General features: G+C 39.1%; 1 protein-coding gene across 1 annotated transcript; it reads right to left on the bottom strand.

Moving 5' to 3' along the window:
* Positions 1-18,448: 18,448 nt before the first annotated feature.
* On the bottom strand, positions 18,449-20,061 carry LOC110699690 (elongation of fatty acids protein 3-like). The gene has a single exon (XM_021877213.1). It carries the CDS (start codon positions 19,331-19,333, stop codon positions 18,515-18,517), a length of 819 nt encoding a protein of 272 aa, XP_021732905.1. The 5' UTR covers positions 19,334-20,061; the 3' UTR covers positions 18,449-18,514.
* Positions 20,062-22,516: the final 2,455 nt, after the last annotated feature.

Raw genomic sequence — 22,516 nt, 5'->3', positions numbered from 1 at the left:
TTGTACCCGCCCCATCCCGCCCCGCCCCACCCGCCACGCTTCGTACCCGCCCCATCCCCACCTACCCCACTATGTACCCGCCCCATCCCCACATCCATATATTTTTAAAAACAAAATTATATACTTTTATACTATTTTATAAAAAAAAAAAATTATGTAAAATAAAGTAGTAAATATAATACTTTGTAACACACTTATATTATAAACCAAAAAAATGTGTAATATTAACAATAATTTTTTTCTTTTTGCAATCTTTATTAATTATGAAGGATTGTGTATTTGGGAGGCGGGTCTTAGGTGGGGATTAGGTGGGGGTGGATATCCAAGTGGGGGTTGGGGTGGGGATGGTTTTGGAATTGTACCCGTCGGGGTGGGAATGGAGATGAATTTTAGACCAGCCGCGGGGATGGGGATGGGGATGGGGATGAAAATTTTAGGTGGGGATGGGGATGGGAAAGCCAGCATCCGCCCCGCCCCGCCCCATTGACATCCCTAACGTGGAGGGACTAACTATAATCACCATACTGTTAGTGATCTTTATTAGCTAAAAACATTAAATTAAAGAAGATTTTGGGGCTTACCATCGATAAAAATCGATGGTAGCCCCTAAGTTTTACTATGGTGGCTAAGTTTTAAGAGAGAGAATAGAGAAAATTTTTAGATGATCACACTGATTCACTAAGAATGTAATCATCGTTTTTATATTACTAAATTAACTAGGTTATCTCGTGCGATGTACGGTTAGAATCATCTTTCTTGTAATTTATAATTTGTTGCATTACATTTTATATGAAGATTAGAATTAGATATAAAAATAATTTACACGTAAGGAAAGAAAAAAAAAATTGAAACCATGATCAAACATCAAACAAATTAGGTATGTGAAACTATAATTTAGTAAAGAAACTTGGTTAAATGAATTTTATATATACACTTATGTATTGAAGTCAAAAGTGTAGATTAAAAATAAAAATTAAAAAATCATTAATAATTGATGACATCACACATGAAAATTGGAGGGAAAATTTTTAATGTGAGAGTGACACGTAGGATAGTTTAAGACTCGATGATGTCAGCAATGTTTTGTTGTAGTATTAGTTAATAGAATAGATGTATGTGTACTTCGTCCATGGCTATATTCAGTTCGTTTGATCTAGTATTTATGATCTAAAATTTTCTAATATGATCTATTTTCACTACTAGAAAGCGATCAAATTACGACGGTTTGTCTAGAATAGCCATTAAACTGTCGCAAAATTTAAAATCTATGACAGTGTAAAAGTTGTCGCAAATCTACGACCGTATTTTGCCATTAAAACTGTCGTGAGGGTATGTGAATACCATTTTTTAAAAAAATTAAAATTGATGTCTAAATAAGTTGTAAAAATGATTTAAAATAGCTACGATGGCTAAAAACTGTCCCAATAAAATTTAACGTGGCCTAAAATTTGCTGATGTGATATGAAGTTCTTAGATTTGATCAGATTTTATTAATATTATTACTAGATTAGTGCCCGTGCGATGCACAATAGTAATAATATTTTTCTCATAATCAATTTGTGATATAATATAAAAATGAAGCAACTAATGTGGAATAAACAGATGCAATGCATATAAGAAAGATGAAATAATAAGGAAAAAATTATTAAAATTACAACTGAGAAAAAAACTATTATTTTTTATAAATTGTGTTGAAAGTATTTAAAAAAAATAATATGCATTATATTACATTAATGGCATGTTATTCCTAATAAAACTATACAATGTAGATGTTGTATGACTTTATATTAATGAATTAATTTAGAACTATACAATGTACTTCCAAAAAATAAGCTCAGTAGAATAATAATAATAATATATATATATACATATATATATACATATATGTATATATATATACATATATGTATGTATATATATATATATATACATATATATATATACATATATATATATATAAATGATCGATGTAAGCATGACCTGTTTTATTAATATTTAATAGATTTTTTGAAGGAAAAAAAAATTAAAAGTTGGTAAAATTATTAAAGAAATAAATAACAGAAAACTAACTCAATTATTATTTCATAAGATTTCAAATCAACACCATGAATAATGTTTTTTTTTCCCCATTGAACCCCGATATTGTATTTTTGGCTCCGTTATTTTATATTATCCACCATATTTCAACCTTCTAAATTATAGATTATTCTCTCTTAATTAAAAGTCTCAAAATCTTGTACTGTGTAACTATTTTAAGTAAATAGAACATGAAATAAAAAGGAAGACAATTATTATAAAGATAATATAAAGACTATGAATATACTTGTATTATACAAATATTCCTAAATAAGATTTTGCTAAAAAGGGAGGGGGAGTTTTGGAGGGAAAAAAACAACACCAAGATGTGACATGTGTGATGTGTCATTATTGGTGTCTGTTTTAGTATTATGTTATTAATTACAAATCAACCACTAATTAATATTTTATACAAATAACTAAAGTTTACTATAGAGTTGTACATGAAGTCATCTATAACTAATATTAAAGTAGAAACCGCTGACATCATTCCCTTCCTAAATTGGTTCACATGTCATACTCTCATAAAAAAATTTCACGCCTAAATGTATTGATGACATCATTTTATTAATTTTTTTTTTTTGGGCTAAATCCTTCCATCTATTATGCCTAAAAAATAGTATTATATATTTACCAATCTCAAATTAAGCACTCTTCCCATTCCCACCAATTATTGAAACCCTTATTGCTTTTCTTATTCCTCAATAGTGTTATTTTGTCGCCTCTTTCTTAATTTTTTATGCCTCCATCAATATTTCAATATTTACATTTTCGCTTATTTTTTAATGTGTGTAGTTATTGATTCTTTTGTTTTGTAATTTTGATTAATATTCAATGTAATACAATTGTTTTATTTTTAAAAGTTTTTCAATTAATTGTAAGAAATTGTGATGCTTTTAAATTTGTAATTATTAATCAATTTGTGTTCTTTTTTGACACACACACACGCACACACACACAAAAGATTAACAATTACTCCCTTTTTTTTTTTTTTTATTTAAGTGCCTCACTTCCCATAAACAACTGTTTTTATAAGTGTCCCATTACCAAAAGTGAAAACCCCACTCACATTATATATTATTTCTCTCTTTTCCTTTTAACCCCACTATCATTTTATAATATTTTCTCCATCTCACATTATTCATAGTGGTTCCCATTCATATTTCTCTCTCTTACTTTTCCAAACTTTTTTATTCCTAACTGTTTCGGGGTTTTCTGATGTCCTGCGGGAGAGTTACAATTCTGGGACTGGTATCCTTGCGCCTGTACCTGCAAAACAACGGAGACTCCTTGTGGTGGGAGTTCCGCCTCCTACAATCAAGTTAGTACTTGTTTGAGGAGTGAATAGTGCGGAAAAGTAAAGGTTGGAAGATCGGGTTCTCCTAGGTGAGGAGAGATCTAGTGTTTAGGTACTCTAGGTGAGTGTAATTAATTGCTTAACCCCCCTTTTAATGAGGGTATTTATATGCCTTGGGAAGCGTGCCAGTCCTAAGTTTAGGTCAACCTAGGGCTGATTGGGCTTCTTCCGAAGACTGGGCCTTGGTGGTCGTTTTTGCCCATTTGGCATAAGGGAGGCCACATGGCGTGGAACAACTGGTCCAAGGTGGACTAATCATCGCTTGACACGTGGCAGGCTCCAGCTGGTCCATGTGGCGGACACATGGCAGGACTTGAAAGGTCCACGTGTCAAATGATGATTGGCTGGGGAAAATTCCCTAATCATTTGCCCCTCATAGGTGGCATGTGACTGGTCACATGTCACCTGTGACAGGTGTCGGCCTATAACAGGCGACGGACTATTACAGGTGTCGTCCTGTGATAGGCCGAGAGCTTTTCCCGCTTATTTTTTGAATTTTGAAGCGACCCTTCGCATTCTCCTTTTGCCCTATATAAGGGCATGTTAACCAAGTCTTTTTTTCACATTTGCAAACTTTTTCAAGAGAACTCTCGGACCCCTAAACTTGAGCTCTGACTTTCTGGACGACTGCTTTTACCAACCGCCTGTTTTTGTTGGACGCCTGTTCAATCAAGCTTTCTTTCAGAACTTAAGTTTCAGGTAACCGTCTGTTCCTTTATATTTTTTCTGTTTTTCTTTTGCACTTTTTCTTTCGTTTTTGAAAATGAGGCCTCAAAAGCATCCGGCACGACCTAGGTTAGCAATCAGCCGGTCACCGGGGACGGCTGAGTCTAGGAGTAGGGGTGCCGACTGCCCTGCGGTACTTCAAACTTTGAGCAAGTCCCGGAATCCAACTGTCTTTGTATCTATGTAGGATAGTATGGCAAGAACAAAAAGAACAAAGAGGATTGAAAGCTCTGATGGCTCCTCTTTCCGGGTTCAAATTAGTGAGCTGTCGGACCAGCCGCCTGATACCGCAGGGACCCAAGGTGGCCCTTCTGCCGAGAGCTCTGAAGAGGGAGCTAAGATAGCCCCTTCCCACTTCACTGTTGACCTGGCCAGTCAGCAGATGGCCCCTGAAGAAGAAGAGGGGTCGGCCCCCTCAGGGAGAGGGGAGGAGTCGGACTCTTCTGATAGTGAGTCTGACTCTAGCTCTTCAAGCCGCCTCTCTATAAACTCAGAGGAAAGGCATTCTCGTTTGCATGAGGCGAGACTTTCTCATGCAGCTGATAAGGGGGACGACTGGGCAGAACCATCCGCCTCCCATAGGGAGCTAAATACCCCTTACTACTGTCACGTTCCAAAGGGCCGAGTCAAGGCCATGAAGGAACGAATAGACTCTTTTCTATCGGACCATGTGATGGGTCTTGATTTTCAATTATTTGTGCCGAATGCTGAGGATAAAGTCGTCTGGCCCGCGAGAACTAGCTACGGCGACGCCTGTTTTGGCTGCTACGAGGCGGCCATTAAGGCTGGGCTTCGATTTCCCTTGCATCTGGTCGTTCAACAAATCCTCGATGGATACGAGGTGGGGCTATGGCAGTTAGCCCCTAATTCCTGGTTTAACATCCTTGGCTATGTAGCCGGATGTGAAATGCATGGGGTAGAGCCGAATTTTGAGGCGTTCACCCATATGAACTATCTTAGCCGGACCCCCAAAGCAAGCGGTACTGGCTTGTACCAAATAACGAGCCACAAGGGCTATTTGATGACGAGGGGGAAGGAAAATAAATAGAAGGATTGGAGAAACACCTTCCTCATCATTGCCAGTCCTGACAAGCTGTTGAACAAGTGCAACAATAGGTGGAACAAGGATCCGCCTCTTCTAGCAGGCGGTCGCAGCATGCCGCTTGTCCCCCGCAAGGCTAGGGAAGAGATCCATGACCGAGGACTCTTCAAAGTAGAGATTAGGGCAAACTCTACTACTAGGGTACGAGAGCAGGTGCCCCTAAACTCCGTCCCCAAGTTTCAACGGCTCTATGACAAGTATCTTCTGGCCGCCTGCGGCCTTAGTAGTCGGTCCTCCAGAGGTATCTTGCCTCTTGAGCATATGTACACATCTTCTGCTTTGTTTTTGAATTTTTTCTAACCCTTTGCGGTACTTATTTTCAGCTGAAGCTATGGACCACATCTCTGCGTCAAAGAAGGCGGCTGCCTTACTACGAACCTCCATCATGCATCAGAAGCGGACCTCTTTTGATTCTCCTGCCAAGGAGTCGCCCATAGTGAGTTCCGAGCCTTCGAACTTGTCTTGAAAACCTGCTTTTATTAGTATTAACCATACATCTTTTTTGCAGGCGGGCACTTCCAAACCCTCTTCTTCCCAGTAGCCGGATACGAAGGCTCGCAAGCTGACGATTGGGAGCTCACCTGGCTCTGCCAGGAAGCAGTCGACTGACAAATAGCCGATCACCCCACAAAGTGGGGGTAAGCCAACACAAGTCCCTAGGGACAGTCGGCCGCCAAGAGGTATAAACGGGCTTTGCTGGACTTAACTTATTTCTTCATTGCTCTCCTCATGTTTTTGATGTTTCTCTTTTTTGGATGCAAACGGCCCTTAAGAACCAGACTTGGTCCAAATGGCCAAGTCTATGATTAAGGTCGTCCCTCAAGAGGAGAGGGATGCAGTCAAGGGAGTCGGTACCCTTGACCTAGACGGCATTATGGGTCTCCTTTCTGAGGTAGACTTAGAATATTTTTAAAATGTTGACTTTGCGTGCCGCCTGTTATTTTTAAATCTGACGCCTGTTTTCCTTTTTTCAGACCATGCTGCGAGTACACGGCCCCCGAAGGCCGATCAACGCCAAGAACAAAGAGGTAAAGGCTGTTAAAGCTATGGCCGCCTCTGATGTTGATAAGGCAATGTTTCAAATTGCCCAAAATGAAATTTTGACAACTGATATTCTTTATTATCAGGCGTAGGCCACTTCGATTGTCCGCACCGAGCTAGAGGCGGCCAAGAAGAAGAACAATGAGCTAGAGACGACTGTCAAAGATCTCCGAGCGGAGCTGAAGCCACTTAAGCATATGGCGCACCAATATGAATCTCTTTTGAAATCCTTGGAGAGTGTCAAGGACCGCCTGCAAAAGCAGGAAGCGGCCATTACTAAAGATCTTAAAGCTAAGGCCGAGGCTGAAAAGATGGCTTTAGCTCAAGCCATGATGGAGGACTCGGCTCAGATCATGAAGATGATCTGGACCGCCCTCTTCCCAAAAGCCAGCTATGCCGCCTGGGAAAAGAAGTTCAACGCTTGTACTGAAGAGTACAACCGAATGATCATGCAACAGGCGGCTGGCAAAGATGAGGCGACCGACTCCAGCTCTGAGGAGGAAGAAGAGGTGGTGGTGCTACAGCCAATTGAAGTGGATGCATCTAAAGCTCCAGCCCCTAAAGATGCGACAACAAAGGAGGACGCTTTGAAGGATCAGGCGCCCATCGTTGAGCTCGATCAGGCGGCAGCTAATACTGAAGCCCCTCCCAATGCTTAAAGCTTTATTTTTTCAAACTTTTCTTCGCCCTGCGTGCCGTTTGTTCTTGTATCACTTTACCCGGCCAAGGGGCGGGGTTTATGAATATTTTGCCGGTCTTTATGGCCGGCTGTTTATATGAATTTGGCGACCATCTTTCAGTCGTCTTTGCTCACTGAATATTGTTCATGCTTCATTTTTGCCAAGTGTAGAGGATCCTGACTATCCGCTTGCATGTCATACTGACTGTTTCGGCTGTTTTAAAATTTGTAACTTATTGTGAGCCAAAGATTGTGAATAGGTACTAGGTACCGACTGCCTATGCCCCTGGACGATTGGTTGTCTTGGTTCCAGGTTAGGCGATCAGTCGGCCATTTACCCAGTCGGATTCCAACGTATTTTAGGAAATAAGTTAGAAAGGGACAGGCCGCTTATAACCAGTCCGCCTGTTTGTTTTTAAATAGGAATAGTTCTTGAGTCCCTGTATGCCAAAAAACAGTCGACTCACGAACCAGTTTTTCAAACATGTTTGGTTTGCAAAGAAATCATCTTAGTAGGGGTCGCGGTACGAGAGCTTTTGTTTGCCTTTGGAAAAGCGGACTCATCATACCTTTTTGGATTCTTACTAAGTATAAGAGAGTGACTTATGAGTAATCTTTATGATTACTCATTCGTCAGCTTCTGAGCTTGAGTAGTACAGGTATGAGGCGGCGGAGGCCTGTTGATCCCCTTGATTCGCCAATTTTTGTTGGCTATTTACTCAAGAGGTACCGGTTGTACTTATCCCAAGTAATACAGTCCGTTATCCGACGCGGATGTTAACTGCTAACACTTGTTTGGTTTAGTGTTAGAGTTATCCTTGTCTCAAAAACGGCTACGTGGTTGCCCTTGGGGTCAGTCGTCTAGGTGCCATGTAATTAGTTTATAGAGCAATGTTCCACCCAAAAGGGAGTTTCTCTCTGCGACGAATTTCATCCGAAGGGATGCCGCCGGACGCCTGCTATGATGTTGGGACAGGTCGTATTAATTTAAAGATTGGATCAGTTAGCTTGGCGCCTGGTCTGATCATTCGGGCAAAGGCCTTAGGTAGTTCATGGTGAACCAAGTATAGGAGAGTAGCCGCCTGTATAGCCACAGGCGACATGCCCCTCTTAATTAAATGCATATTTGAGTAAAATGGAGAGTAGCCGACTGTTTCACCAGTTGGCATGCCCCTCAACTGTGGAGAGTGGCCGACTGCTAATGGAGCAGGCGGCATGCCTCTTAATATACAATATAGATGAAGCAAAATAGCAAACTTTATTAGTAGCTCTCGGCTATTTACATCATTTAAAAATAATACTTCTTTAGATTATCTACATTCCAGGTTCGAGGTAGGGGTTGGCCGTTTGGTGTTTCCAGGCGGTAGGTGCCGTCCCTGACCTCTTCATAGATTCGGTAGGGTCCTTCCCAGTTGGGAGTTAATTTGCCTGACTCATTAGCCCTACCGACTGCTTCTATCTTTCTTAGTACAAAGTACCCCACTTTGAGTGGACGCCTATGCACTCTTTTGTTGTATGACCTTGTCCTTCTCAGGCGGTATATTTCATGGCGTAGGGCTGCATTGCCCCTTCGTTCTGGGAGTGAGTCCAATGCCAGGCGCATGGAATCCCAATTCGCCTCTTCGTCATACAACATTATTCGAAGAGTCGGATCGTAGTGTTCAATTGGAAGAACAGCTTCTTCCCCATAAGTTAGGAGGAATGGAGTCTCTCCTATCGCCCCTTTTTCAGTCGTCCTAATGGCCCAAAGAACATGTGGTAGTTCGTCTGCCCATAGGCCGCCTGCTCGTTCAATCTTCTTTTTGAGACCGTCTGAGATGATTTTATTGAAAGCTTCTACTTGGTCGTTTGCTTGCGGTCTGCCGACTGATGCGAAGTAGTGCGGGATGCCTTGGTCTTCTAGCCAATTTTTGAGAACAACATCTCAAATTGAGGACCATTATCAAAAACCATAGACATGGGCACACCAAACCAAGTGATGACATTTTTCAAGATAAATGAGATTACATCCTTCGTCTTGATTCCCTTTACAGCCTCTACCTCTACCCATTTGGTGAAGTAGTCGAATGTCACAATTATGTACTTCCTGCCGCCTATAGCAGGTATATAGGGATCTAGGATATCCATGCCCACTTAGCAAACGGTAGTGGGCTATGGATGGCCGTAAGATCAGTAGTCGGACGATGAATTAACTTGCCAAACCTTTGGCACTTGTCACATTTTGTCACCATCTCCATGGCGTCTGCTTCTAAGGTAGGCCAAAAGTAACCTTGCCGCCTTGCCCGTTCAGCAAGCTACCTACCGCCTACGTGCGAAGCACAATACCCTGAATGTAGGTCTTCTAGGACCTCTCGTCCTCTTTCTGGGGTCACACACTTTAAGAGGGGCAGAAGATAACCCTTCTTAAAGAGCTCGCCCTTGCACATTTCGAAGCAGGACGCCCGTTTTTTCAGCAAGGTCGCCTGGGATTGATCATTCAGCAAGGTGTCGTCTGTTAAACAAGCCCTGATTGGGTCCATCCAGGTTGAACTTCGATCTAGAACTCCAATAGGTTCTTCTTCAATACTTCTCTTTTCCATAACTTCCCAGAAGACGGTTCTTGGAGTGTCACAAGAGGCCAAGGATGCCAACTTTGAGAGAGCATCCGCCTGGTTGTTTTCGGACCTGGGTACTTGAGTTAAATGAAACTCCTTAAGTGACCCGGCCGCTTGTCATACCGCCTGCAAATATTTAATCATAGCCGGATGAGTTGCTTCATATTCGCCGTTATACTGACTCACTATCAATTGTGAGTCAGAGCAGGCGTCTATTCTTCTTGCCCTAGCCGCCTTACACATGCGGATACCGGCCAGTAAAGCTTCATATTCCGCCTTGTTGTTCGAGGCTTAGAAGTTAAAACGTAGAGCATACTCGTACCTGTTGCCTTCTGGCAACTGACATATGACGCCTGCCCCACAACCATTCGAAGTGGAGCTCCCGTCCACATAGACCTTCCAGACTTGGTCTGGAATTTGAGAATCAGAGGGCCGAGTCATTTCTACAATAAAATCAGCAAATGCTTGCCCCTTTACTGCTTTTCTTCGCTCAAATGTGATTTCAAGGCTCTGAATCTCTATCGCCCATTTGATCATTCGGCCTGACGACTCCATGGTTGTCAGTGGCCGCTTGATTGGCTGATCTGTGTATACAACGATTGAATGTGCCAAGAAGTAAGGCTTCAATTTTCTAACTGCCATGAAAAGAGCAAGACCGAATTTTTCCACTAGGGGGTACCTCAACTCAGCATTCTTCAGCACATGACTGACAAAGTAGACCGGGAGCTGACAGCCGTATCTTTCAGCAAGGAGAAAAGCACTTAGAGGATGGTCAGACACTGCGAGGTACATGTAGAGCACTTCTTTGGGCAAGGGACTGACCAGCCTTGGTAAGAAGTGCAGATGGGCCTTCAGTTTTTGGAAAGCCGCCTCAGCATCCAGACCCCATTCAAACCTAGCTTTCTTCTTTATTGCCTGAAAAAAGTAAAGGCACTTGTCGCCTGACCGACTGAGAAATCTTCCTAAGGCCGTCAGACAACCTGTTAACTTCTGAACCTCTCGGACATTGCGAGGCGATTGCATGTCTATGACCGCCTGCACTTTCTCGGGGTTCGCCTCTATACCTCTCTGATTGATGAGAAATCCGAGAAACTTCCCAGACTCAACCCCAAAAACACATTTCTTGGAATTGAGCATGACATGGTGCCGCCTTAGTGTGGTGAATGTTTCTCGGAGGTCGGCCAGATGGTTCGTCTGAAGATTTGATTTCACAATCATATCGTCTATGTATGCCTCGACATTCCTTCCAATTTGGTCAAAGAAAACCGTGTTGATCATTCTTTGGAAAGTGGCCGGGGCGTTCTTCAAACCAAGCGGCATGACCGTGTAGCAATATAACCCTTGATTAGTGACGAAGGCCGTCTTCTCCTGATCCTTCTTCCAAAGCGGAATCTGATGGAAACCAGTGTAGGCGTCCATGAAGCTCATCAAAGCGTGCCCGGCTGTTGAGTCGACCAGGCTGTCAATCTTAGGCAATGGATAACTAAATTTGGGGCACGCCTTGTTTAAATTAGTGTAGTCCACACACATTCGTCAGGTACCCATTCGGCTTCTTTACTAGTACAACGTTTGCAACCCAGTCAGGGAAATAACATTACCGAATGAACCCTGCATCAAGCAACTTTTTAACCTCGGCGGCAGCCGCCTGACTTCTTTCTTCACCATGGTTCCGTTTCTTTTGCCGGACCGGCTTCTTTTTCATATCCACAGCTAGTTTATGCACTGCCAAGTCTGGACTGATGCCTGGCATCTCATATACCTCAAATGCAAATATATCCTTGAATTCCTTCAAGAGTTGGTGAAGATCATCACCCAGCACTATTAGAGCTGTTGTCCCAACTTTAGCTGTTCGGTTAGGACGTGAGTCGTCCAGGATGACATCCGTATTCTCACCAGCCGGCTGAGGGTGGAATTCGTCTGACCGCTCCTCTGCCAGTGATTGCTATCGTCTTTTCTTTCTCTCGGCTCCTAGTTGGGTGGCCTTTCTTTTCTTGTCGCCTGCTGCAGGCGCATTCTCCTTGATCTGTTCAAGGTCATTGTTCTCTCCACTTGGGCCAGCAGCCGCTACAGTGGGTTTAATATCAGTGAGATAACACTCTCGTGCCATCTTATGATCTCCCCTTAGGGAGCTGACTGTTCCATCATCCTTCTCAAACTTGAGTAGCATAAGAGAAGGAATGATGACAGCTTTTGAGTTGTTCAGGGTGGGTCGCCCTAGGATCATGCTATAGGCCGAGAGTTCTTCAACAACTAAGAACCGAACCACCATGTGGTGACCTTCCCCTTTCTCACCCAGACGGATGGGTAGATCCACCCGTCCCACTGGGTGGACGACACTTCCTCCAAACCCTACTAAAGGGTGAGATACTGGATGTATGCAGTCAGGTTTGTACTTGAGCTTTTCCAAGCACTTGTTGCTGATGAGATTAGGGGAACTGCCGGTATCTATGAGGATCCGGCCAACTTTTTGGTTGGCCACTTTACATTCAATGACAATTGGGTCGTCATGCGGCCCCCTAACCCCTCCCAGATCCTCTTCTGTGATGACAATTTCTGGGAATGTATTCTTGAGGGTTCGTCCTTGATTGACGGAGTTAACATCCAACCTCTTGATGTTATCTTTTTTGCCCCTGATTGTGGGGCCGCGCCTTCTGCGAAGCCGCCTGCTATGGTATAGACGACGGCGTCATCAGTATCAAAACTGTCGGTCGACCGGTGATTCTTCTTGGCCGACTGTTTTTGTTTAGGGGGAGCATTCCCCTTGGAATTCTTGACATATGAATCAAGATCGCCTTTTTCTGCCAGGCGGTCCAGGAAGCGCATGAGGCTTATACATTCATTGGTTTCATGACCAATGTCTTCATGGAAATTACAAAATTTGTTTTGGTTCCGATTACTCGCAGAACCTTTCATGGGGGTCGGCTTCTCAATTGAGATCCGGCCTTTGATTTCATTGAGGATAGCTTGGATATCCTTGTTGAACGCATACTTGGGAGAGTATGGTTTGTATTCTTTCTTCTTTTTCTGGGACGGCTGTTCAGAGGAGTCGAACGCCCAGACTTCTTTTCTCTTTTTCTCATCTTTATTTGCCGACTGCTTTGGTCGGTTCTCTTTTTTGTCAAACCTCCTTCCGTCCGACTGCTTCCCAGTATTACACAGGTCAGTCGCCTGTATGTAGGCTTCAGCCTCAATTAAGGCTTCTTGAAGGGTAGCAACCCTCTTCCGGACCAGGTCAAATTTGAAGGTCGACCCATCCTTAAGACCTCTGAAAAAAGTCGGTATAGGCTACCTCATCCGGTAGCCCTTGTATCTGAATCCTCATCAGGTTGAACCGCCTGATGTAGGAACGGAGTCCCTCCTTCTCTCCCTGTTGTATGGTCCTTAAGTCGAGGGTTGTCTTCTTAACAGGGATATTCATAGCGAAATTAGAGGTGAACAGGTAAGCGAGGGTTTTGAAGTTGTTCACACAACCAGTCGGTAGGTTGCCGAACCATTGTTAAGAAAAACCCTTCAAGGTGGCTGGGAAGCACTTGCACCACGTGGGATCATCCAACCCTTGGATTTACATAAGTCGGTGAACGCCATCAGATAGTCCTCTAGGTTAGTAGTGTTGTCATTCTTCACTTTGGCCGGCTGGGCGGCCTCAATAATTTCCTTGGAGAAGGCGGACGGCTGTTCTCCAAGTCTAAGCAACTGTAGTTGCCAGTCCAAAGGTTGGACGTTTCTTGCCGCCTGTCCTCTAAACAGAGTAGGCTGCATGAAATATTGAGGTTGCGGAACGTATGGCTGGGATGGCACATGCGGTGCCGCCTGGTTTTTCTGGGAGCTGGACCGGTGGGAGGTACTGCCTTTCCGACTCTCATAATTTAATTGTGAACACCTCATGGTGGTATTGTGCAAACTGTCTTGAAAATCGGAAGTAGAGGCCGACTCCGACAGTCGGTCACTCTCCTTTTGCTCTAGCAACAATCGAGCATCAGAGTATATTTTCTTTGACCCATCCGCTTGACGGATGGGTTTTCTTTTCCCTGGAGAAGGGAATCGGTACTTAGTTAGATCGATCACAGGTGGTTCCCAGTTCCTAGACTTAGGATAAGGAGTCGCCTCTCGATCTTTTAGAAGCTTCTTCCTCCCTAACTGGGAGGGTCTTCTGGCCGACTGCTCCTTGGATGGAGCAGGCGTCTTTTTGTTGATGAGATCCTGGATCTCTCCTTTGAAGCTGTTCATGAAGGTCACAAGTTCACTTCTAATGATGGGAGCAGATCCCTCGGCCGCCTGTTGGTGATCAAGCGGCTGACCGGCTGGTTTACTAGAACCAGCCAGGAAATCCTGTCGATCCTTTCTTTCAGAGGAACGAGTTCGTCGAGCTCTTAAGGTCCTGTCGGGGGCCGTGTGAGTCTCGACCTCAACCTCATTTTCAGTATCCTGGTCCGTCTGAACCAGGGGGTCGTCCATGGGACGCTTGTCACTTAGGGTCGGTACAGACTATGGTTCCATCTCGAAAGTACTCTCCCCACAGACGACGCCAAAATGCTTTGGGGTTTTCTGATGTCCTGCGGGAGAGTTACAATTCTGGGACTGGTATCCTTGCGCCTGTACCTGCAAAACAACGGAGACTCCTTGTGGTGGGAGTTCCGCCTCCTACAATCAAGTTAGTACTTGTTTGAGGAGTGAATAGTGTGGAAAAGTAAAGGTTGGAAGATCGGTTCCCCTAGGTGAGGAGAGATCTTGTGTTTAGGTACTCTAGGTGAGTGTAATTAAGTGCTTAACCCCCCTTTTAATGAGGATTAATGAGGGTATTTATATGCCTTGGGAAGCGTGCCAGTCTTAGGTTTAGGTCAACCTAGGGCTGATTGGGCTTCTTCCGAAGACTGGGCCTTGGTGGCCATTTTTTTCCATTTGGCATAGGGGGGGCCACATGGCGTGGCACAACTGGTCCAAGGTGGACTAATCATCGCTTGACACGTGGCAGGCTCCAGCTGGTCCATGTGGCGGACACATGGCAGGACCTGAAGGGTCCACGTGTCAGATGATGATTGGCTGGGGAAAATCCCCAACTAACCATACCCACTTATACTTTTTTTTTTTTGCCTACAACTATCTGCCCAAGGGTATGGGGCACTATAAAAAAAATGGATGAAGTAAAATTTGTGTTCTTTTTGTTACATCGTACGGGAGGTAAACTAGTAAAAAAACAAAGTCATAACCTCCTTTGCTTAATTCCGATCCATATTTTATGTATTTGTTAAATTTATACTCTCCTGTTCTATTTATTATATTACTGGTTATGTTTTGCAGAATTTTTTACATTATCCATAATATGAGAGAATCTCTTTTTTTGTTGATGTAGTATGCCTTGTCGCTAATGAATTGTTTTTTTTTAGTCATAACCACATTATTTTAATCAAAATTTGTTCTAAAAATAAACCCTAAAAAAATTCTCTGTTTTTTTCTCTTCAAACCTAGCCACCATAATAAAACTTAGGGGCTGCCATCAATTTTATCGATAATAAGCCTCAAATTCTTCTTCAATTTAATGTATTTAGCCAATAAAGATCAACAATAGTATGGTGATTATAGTCAGTCCCTCCATATAGGATTTAGTTGGTTCCCTAATAGTAAGATTTTTAGTATTGTTTGTTTGTTTGTTTGTTTGTTTGTTTGTTTTTCGTGTGTACAAGGATACAAATTTGGAAGATTCGTCTTGCAAATTTGTGGAATTGTGGGTCCATTGATTTAGAAGATTCGTCTTGCAAATTTGCCGATCTTGATGATCAATCAAGTTTTATCACTTTCGCGACTATACATCAATGAAGCTCCGTCAAAAGCGATGCAAAGACATCTAAAATTATTCAGGAACAGTTCAGAAGCGATGTCGTTAGTTTAGAGGTGTTAAATACTTGTATTGAGAATTTAGCTATCTTAAAAGATGATTGTATATAAGTACCGAATGACTATTATTATTTAATGAAATCACCCTATTCCGCTAAAAAAAAAATAATTTGTTCTCCATATTTTACAAAATTTAGATAAAAAAAGTAATGAAAACATATATTACAGTAGCAATAACAACAGTAATACATGATTTCCTAAAAAAAAAAATCAACAATACATGAAAATGTCTATATTTTACACATACTAAATAAATTATATAACACATAAAAAATACGAGGTATTACACACTTCCCAACTCCTTGTTACCTGACCCTTCACCCCACATACAAAACATTCACACTTCCAACCATCAATATAGTTTGTGACTGCAAGAATATTTCGAGGGCTTTCAAAACCATTAGAAACTAGACATTTACCGATGGTTTAACCTAGCCACGAACTCCTTGCTCTACATACTGTTATTGATAAACCCTGCCACCACCCCTAATTTCTGTCGTTGCTTGTGCTGATGATGCAATGGGCTTATTTTGGTGGTTTTAATGACGATAATGACGTTTCTCTACTACACACAAATTTCATAGAAAAATTGAAATTTTTACAACTTAGGAGAGTAATATAACATTGTGAGTTGGTAAATAATTTATTATCATAAACGTTAGATGGGGACCGAGAAAGTATGCGAGAGAACAATTATTTTTATTATTTAAGTGGGGATCATGGGAGAGAGAGAAATGATAAAATAATTTAAGTGGGGTTTAAAGTAAGAAAAAGCAATAATAAAATATATTATAAGGTTAATTACCAAATATAGAAGTGATGCATTTAAAAAAAAATCTATAAAAAAGAAAGTGATGTATTTAAAAAAAAAAAGGAGTATTATTTTAACTCTTATTCTTCGGCCTTTCTAGGATTTTGATGAGATTAAGGGAAAATCGTGGAAATAGAGGTGAAAAGGGGAGGGAAATTATATAAGTGGGCCACACAGCTGAAAATATGATGATTAAATGATGATGTTTATCGCTTATTTAATCATCAAATGAGCAAATAATAACTTTGGTGCATCTTGCACTTGGGAGTACGATTTTTTTCATCAAGTGTCACGGTATTTTTAATTTTACTGGTAGTAATTTACAATAATATTAAAAAAAGTGGTTAAATCTAAAATAGGTGTTTGAAAAAGTGATAAAATATAAAATTCTACTCCCTTTGTTTTTTTTTTTTTTTTTTTTTTTGTTAAATGGACCATCTGACTTTTGCACTATTCACGTGCCATATTTGACTTAATTGTTTTGCTATTATAAAATAAATAAATGTATTATATAATATATCATTAGTTCATCACAATGACTACTTTCATAATTTAATTTTGTTACAATTTTTACTAATAGATAATTAAAGATATTAATGGTCAAAGTTATATCTCGATAAATGTGTCGATTAAACTGATACATTTAAAAAAACAGAAGGAGTACAAATTTTGAAAATATGTTAACAAAAAAATAAATCAATTTATTAAATTGTGTCACTTTAATAAAAGGGTGGAAGTATGTAAATAGTTGATAGGGCCTTTTTGCTAATGAAACTTTAATTACGTGTACATAGTAAAATCAATAGTCACAATGCACACTTCGTAGTAGAGGTGTCAATTCGGATAATCGGATGGAGTTTGAGTCGGGTCTATTCAGGTCGGGTCTGATATGTTCGGATCAAAATTATTCTTTTAACTCGGATCGGGTCGGTCGGTCGAATTCGGGTTGGGTCACATTTGAGTCATGGTCTATCGAGTCCTGGTTGGATATAGGTCGGGTCAATTCCAGATCGGTTCATGTTCGGTTTGGATAAATTTGAATCGGGTTCAAAACGGGTTTGATCAAGTTAATTTCAGGTTGGATGAATTTGGGTCTGGTTGATTTCGGTTCGGATGATTTCGGTTCGGATGATTTCGGTTTGATTAAGATAAGGTTGATTCAGTATTTGGTCAATTCCGATTCAAATTCTTTTTGTGTTTGTCTATATTTTGGTTGAGTTGACCAAATTCAATATCCAAATAAGGTCATTTTTAAATTAGAGTAATTATTGAATTTTTACCTTATTATTGGATCGATATCAAGTCATTCATGTGTCATTTCTTATATTGCGTGGTTAATTATTACGAAATGCGAAGAATTAGTTCTCTCATTTAATCAATTCTTGTGTAATATTTATCTTGGAGCCAAATTTAAATTGAATAATTATCGATGACTTATCATACCTACGTACATAAGTGGGACGATTAGTAATGAACTACTAATAAATTGATAGATGATAGTCACAAATGGTGATATACAAAAAAGAATGTGCTCTTTTTAAGGTACTACTCTTCAGTTGTTTAATTAATCTCATGAGGCTACAAGTACTATTAGTTTGCTTTATTACTAATTCAATTTGTATAAGATATTTGTCAAGAGTTTTAGATTTTGTAACTTATTACGTGTAATAATTAGTAAATTTGTAAATATATAAAAGTATAAGAACTTAAAAAAAAAGGTCAATAATAGATTAGGTTTAAAATTATGGCCGGGTTAAAATCGGATCTAGTTAAAATCGGATTGGTTTAAAATCGGGTCGGGTTAATATCAGTTCGCGTTAAAACAGATCGGATTAAATCGGTTATTTGTAGGGTCATTTCGGATCGGGTTGAGTTCAAATTGGGTCAAATCGGTTCTGTTTGAGTTCAAGTCGGGTCATATCGAGTTTGAGTTGAGTTCAAGTCAGGTCAAATCGGTGTCGGATTAAGTTCAGATCGATAACAGATCGGATTTGGGTTCTGAATTTATCAGATCAAATCGGATCAATTACAAATCAAAGCTAATGATTTTTTTCATATCAGTTCGATTTTGACACCTCAACTCCGTAGTCAATTTGATATTACACACAGTCACACAATTCGGGATATTATTCGACCAATAACTAATACTAGCGGCTACATTATTTTGAATGTTTAAACAAGAAAAAGGCTCCACAAGTCTAATTCGCAATTACATTCGGGCAAAAGAAAAAAAAAATCACAAAACCTTATCCTTATCTCCTACCATATTCAATTGTTTTTTCTTGTTGTAATTCTTAGAATGAAAATCAATAAACAAATACAAAAGAGAAACATTAAACGCAGCGTTGAAGCACCAACCCAAAATCCCAGAGCAAGGATATCTCGTAAAATGAATAAACAACATAACCCCAGAAACCAAAAAACTAAACACAAACTGAACAATCTGACAGTTGGTGACCAATCTCTTCCATGACGGACGAATCCCAAACGTACACATCAGATAATACCCATACATCACAGTATGCACACTCGCATTCGTCACCAACGCAACCGGAAACAACGACTGAGAACTTTCAAGCCAAATGTAGCACATAATCAGAACCGTTGAATGGTGGTACACGTGGAGGAACGACAACCGTCCAAGACTCCCACTAAGAATAATCAAAAGTGTGTCAATAAACTCAACGATTTTAGAGAGGTAAAAGATGTAACTCCAGAAAAAGACGGGTCCACGTGGCGGGGTTTGATTGGCGGGGAAGCAAAAGATCCAGTGGGGTGAAGGCATTTGGGTTAAGGTGGAGAGCGAACATCCAACGGCCATGACTAAAGAGAGGAGGAGGATGATGAGATTATGGACGGCGGAGATGAAGCGGAGGAGGGGTGGTGGGAGAGGAGAGAGAGAGGAGTGAGAAAGGAGGAAAGTGAGAGAAAGGTAAGTGAGGGTTGTGAGAATGAGGAATTGGAGTGAGGAGAAATGAGTAATTTCAGGGTTCCATTCGAAATTGGTTATGATTGGGTGATGAACTAGCCAATAATTGATTGAAGAAATCAACATTTTTTTTTTTTGGGAAGAATGTTTATGATTGTGAAATATTGAAATTTAAATGAGTTGGGATTTGATGAATTGGCGTTTTTATGAGAATGGAGCGAGGATGATGATGGTGGTTGATGGATGATGTGGACTATTGACGACCGTGCTTTTTTTTTTTTAGTCCACGATCATGCCTTTTTTTTTTTTTTTTTTTTTTTTTTTTTTTTTTTTTTTAATGTATAGGGACATTAGGGATTTAAGGAGATGGCATATTTTGATAATTTGATGCTTTGTGTTAATTATATAGATTGACAATATTGGTAAAGTAATGGGTGTTAGAAATTTATGCCAGAGGTGTTATTTCAGATTATAGGGTTAGATTTGATTTGTTTGGTTGACAATTTAAAATGGAGGAAGTGAAAATTCATGGGATTTAATAAATTGAGAAGATTGGTTGATACATAAAAGCAAAAAGGGGGAAGTGGAAATTCATGGGAATTTTAACTTCCCACAAAATAAAAGAAGTAAATTACCTAGCCCCCCTTTGGTCAATCAAAATTCATGGGCCACAAAATAAAAGAAGTAAATTACCTAGCCCCCTTTTGGTCAATTCAAATTCATGGGAATTTTGAATTCCCAAATTGTCAACCAAACAAGTTCATGAAATTCTAGGAATTTAATTAGGGAAATAAATCCTATGAAATGCAAATTCCTATGGGAATTTAATTCCCATGTCAACCAAATGAGGCCTCAGTCTAATCGAATAAAGTTTTGTAAATTTAAGTCATTATAAATTATTGAGTCATCGGTCAAACTATCACACGTTAAAATTTGATTCAAGTTAATTACGAAATAAATAGACACTAGATTAGACTCGTGCATTGCACGATTTGAATAATTTTTTTATTATGCTTAAAAAAAATTTATCATTTGTGTAAAAAAAAAGTGGCAATTGTTTTTTGTTTGAAAAATGTATAGTGTAGATTAAAAAAAAATTAATAATTAATGACATCACACATAGAAATGGAGGGAAATTTTTTAATGTGATAATGACACGTATTATAAATTAAAGGTTGGTGATGTCAGCAACGTTTTGTTTTAGTAATAGTTAATAGAATAGATTAGTTGGATCATGTCATTTCTAACACTTTTCATCAAGGATTAGACATCATAATTTTAAATGGATAATTTAGATTGACTATTTTGTTTTTATCCATAGCCATATGAGGCCAAGAGGCCCAAGAGTAGCAACGTTAAGGTTACATCAAGTTAACTGTTTTAAGGATGTGTCTATTGTATATTTGTATGATATACTTTCTCATTTTTTATTATTTTTTTTAAAATTGACCTAATTTGACTTTTGCACTGTTTACTACACTTTTTCAGTTGTTGGAAATTTCTTCATGCACCTAGGTGTACCATGCGCATGGTAAACTCGGTTAAAATACAAGCCTGGTAAAAAATGCAGAAAGAATATTATATACTAATTTAAAGAACACAAGCAAAAAAACAGTTCAAAATAATTATTTCCTTGATTTAAGGGATTGATTTGTTATTCATATTTCTTGATTTAAGAAATTGATTTATTATTTACATCTATTAACTATTACTAAAACAAAACGTTGCTGACATCATCACTATCCACATGTCATTCTCATAATAATTTTTTCCCCGCCTAAATGCAAGGATAATGTTTTCTTTTTTTTGGTGGAGCTACCATATTTAACAATTTTGAAATTTGAATATTAGAAGCTTATACATTACGACTACAACCTATCAATTTATCCTATAAAATGAAACAATTGTAAATAGCATACTAATAAATGGACTCCTACATTGAAATATGTATTAGGAGAAATTGAACAGGTATTATTATATCATAATTTTGATAAAAATCTAAACTTTTAAAATTACAAATATTTTTGTACAAGGTGTATAATTCTTATATGTACAAATTATAAAAATAGATTTTATATAAAACGTGCATCGCACGGGTTCTAACCTAATTTCATAATAATTTGTTAACATAATTTCATATTTTTATACAGAGAGAAACAATGGCAAATTTTGAATTTATAAGTGATTCAATGTTATTACGGAGTTGATCTTAATTTATCATTTCGATGAATCTTTAATAAAAGATTGGATTGACAAATTCGTTGTTGAGAGAAAAGATATTTTTTTAATTTTATTTATTTATTTAGATCTGTTTTTGGGTTATTTTCTGAGATAAAAAAAGATGTTCTTTAAATTATGTTGAATATTTTATTTATTTATTTATTTATTTATTATTTTCATTTCTTGGATCCATATTCATTTTTTTTATAATTGAAAAAAAAATTATGTTTTTTGAGTCTGATCAATATGTTCTTTATTTGGGTCTCAATCATATGTTCATTACATTACAAATTATGTTCTTTAAAGCATGTAGATTAAAAGAGTTCTTTGGTTTTTAATAACACGAAGTATGGTCTTTTTACTTGAAAAATATGTTCTTCTACGCTCATGTTCGTTTGTTTTAACTCATATATTATTCTGAAAGCTGAAATTTAGAAAATGAAATTTTATACTTTGAATTTTTGAAATTTGAAAATGAAATCTTGAATTATTATTTGGGAAAAAATAATTTTAGATAGAGAAATTCCGAAAAATAGAATTGTAGGGAATTTTTCCAACTCCTTGGGCCCTACATGTGGGTCATGTTTTTAAGCATGGAGGCGCTCCAAGGAAAAGAAGCTAAAGAAAAAAGAGTCGCCAACAAGTTTTAGGAACCTGTAAACCGTTCATGATTGTGAAGATTACACCCCATTCACAATAATAGAGATTGCTAACTCCATAGTGGTCTGGAACCATGACTGAATGTTCGGGGATGATGGTACGAATTTGACCTAAGAGAAGCCAGACCCGCCCTAATAAGGCCTCTACTTAATTCTTATGATATTCATGCGCGCTTTTTGATCAACATACATACATCAAATTAACCCTAAACCTGTTTAATCTATGTTGGTTGATTATTAATGCACAATCAATCTAATAATGGTAATCACTTGAATTAAAATCATATTAAGACTAAATCCAATTATTAATTATCTTATTAGGTGTGATTTCAAGTACAAATTCCCTTTAAACCTGAGAAAGAGCTTGATCAAGCAATAGTAATAAATCATGAATATTCAAGCAACATATGATCAATATATATAACAATCA

This window comes from Chenopodium quinoa, unplaced genomic scaffold (assembly GCF_001683475.1).
Source record: "Chenopodium quinoa cultivar QQ74 unplaced genomic scaffold, ASM168347v1, whole genome shotgun sequence".
NCBI classification, from domain to species: Eukaryota; Viridiplantae; Streptophyta; class Magnoliopsida; order Caryophyllales; family Amaranthaceae; genus Chenopodium; species Chenopodium quinoa.
Note: the sequence above shows the minus strand (reverse complement) of the source record. Positions and strands in the feature narration are given on the sequence as shown.

Bases quoted from the DNA above. Each gene is read 5' to 3' on its own strand.
- LOC110699690 (XM_021877213.1), bottom strand. From the start codon at position 19,333: ATGTTGATTTCTTCAATCAATTATTGGCTAGTTCATCACCCAATCATA.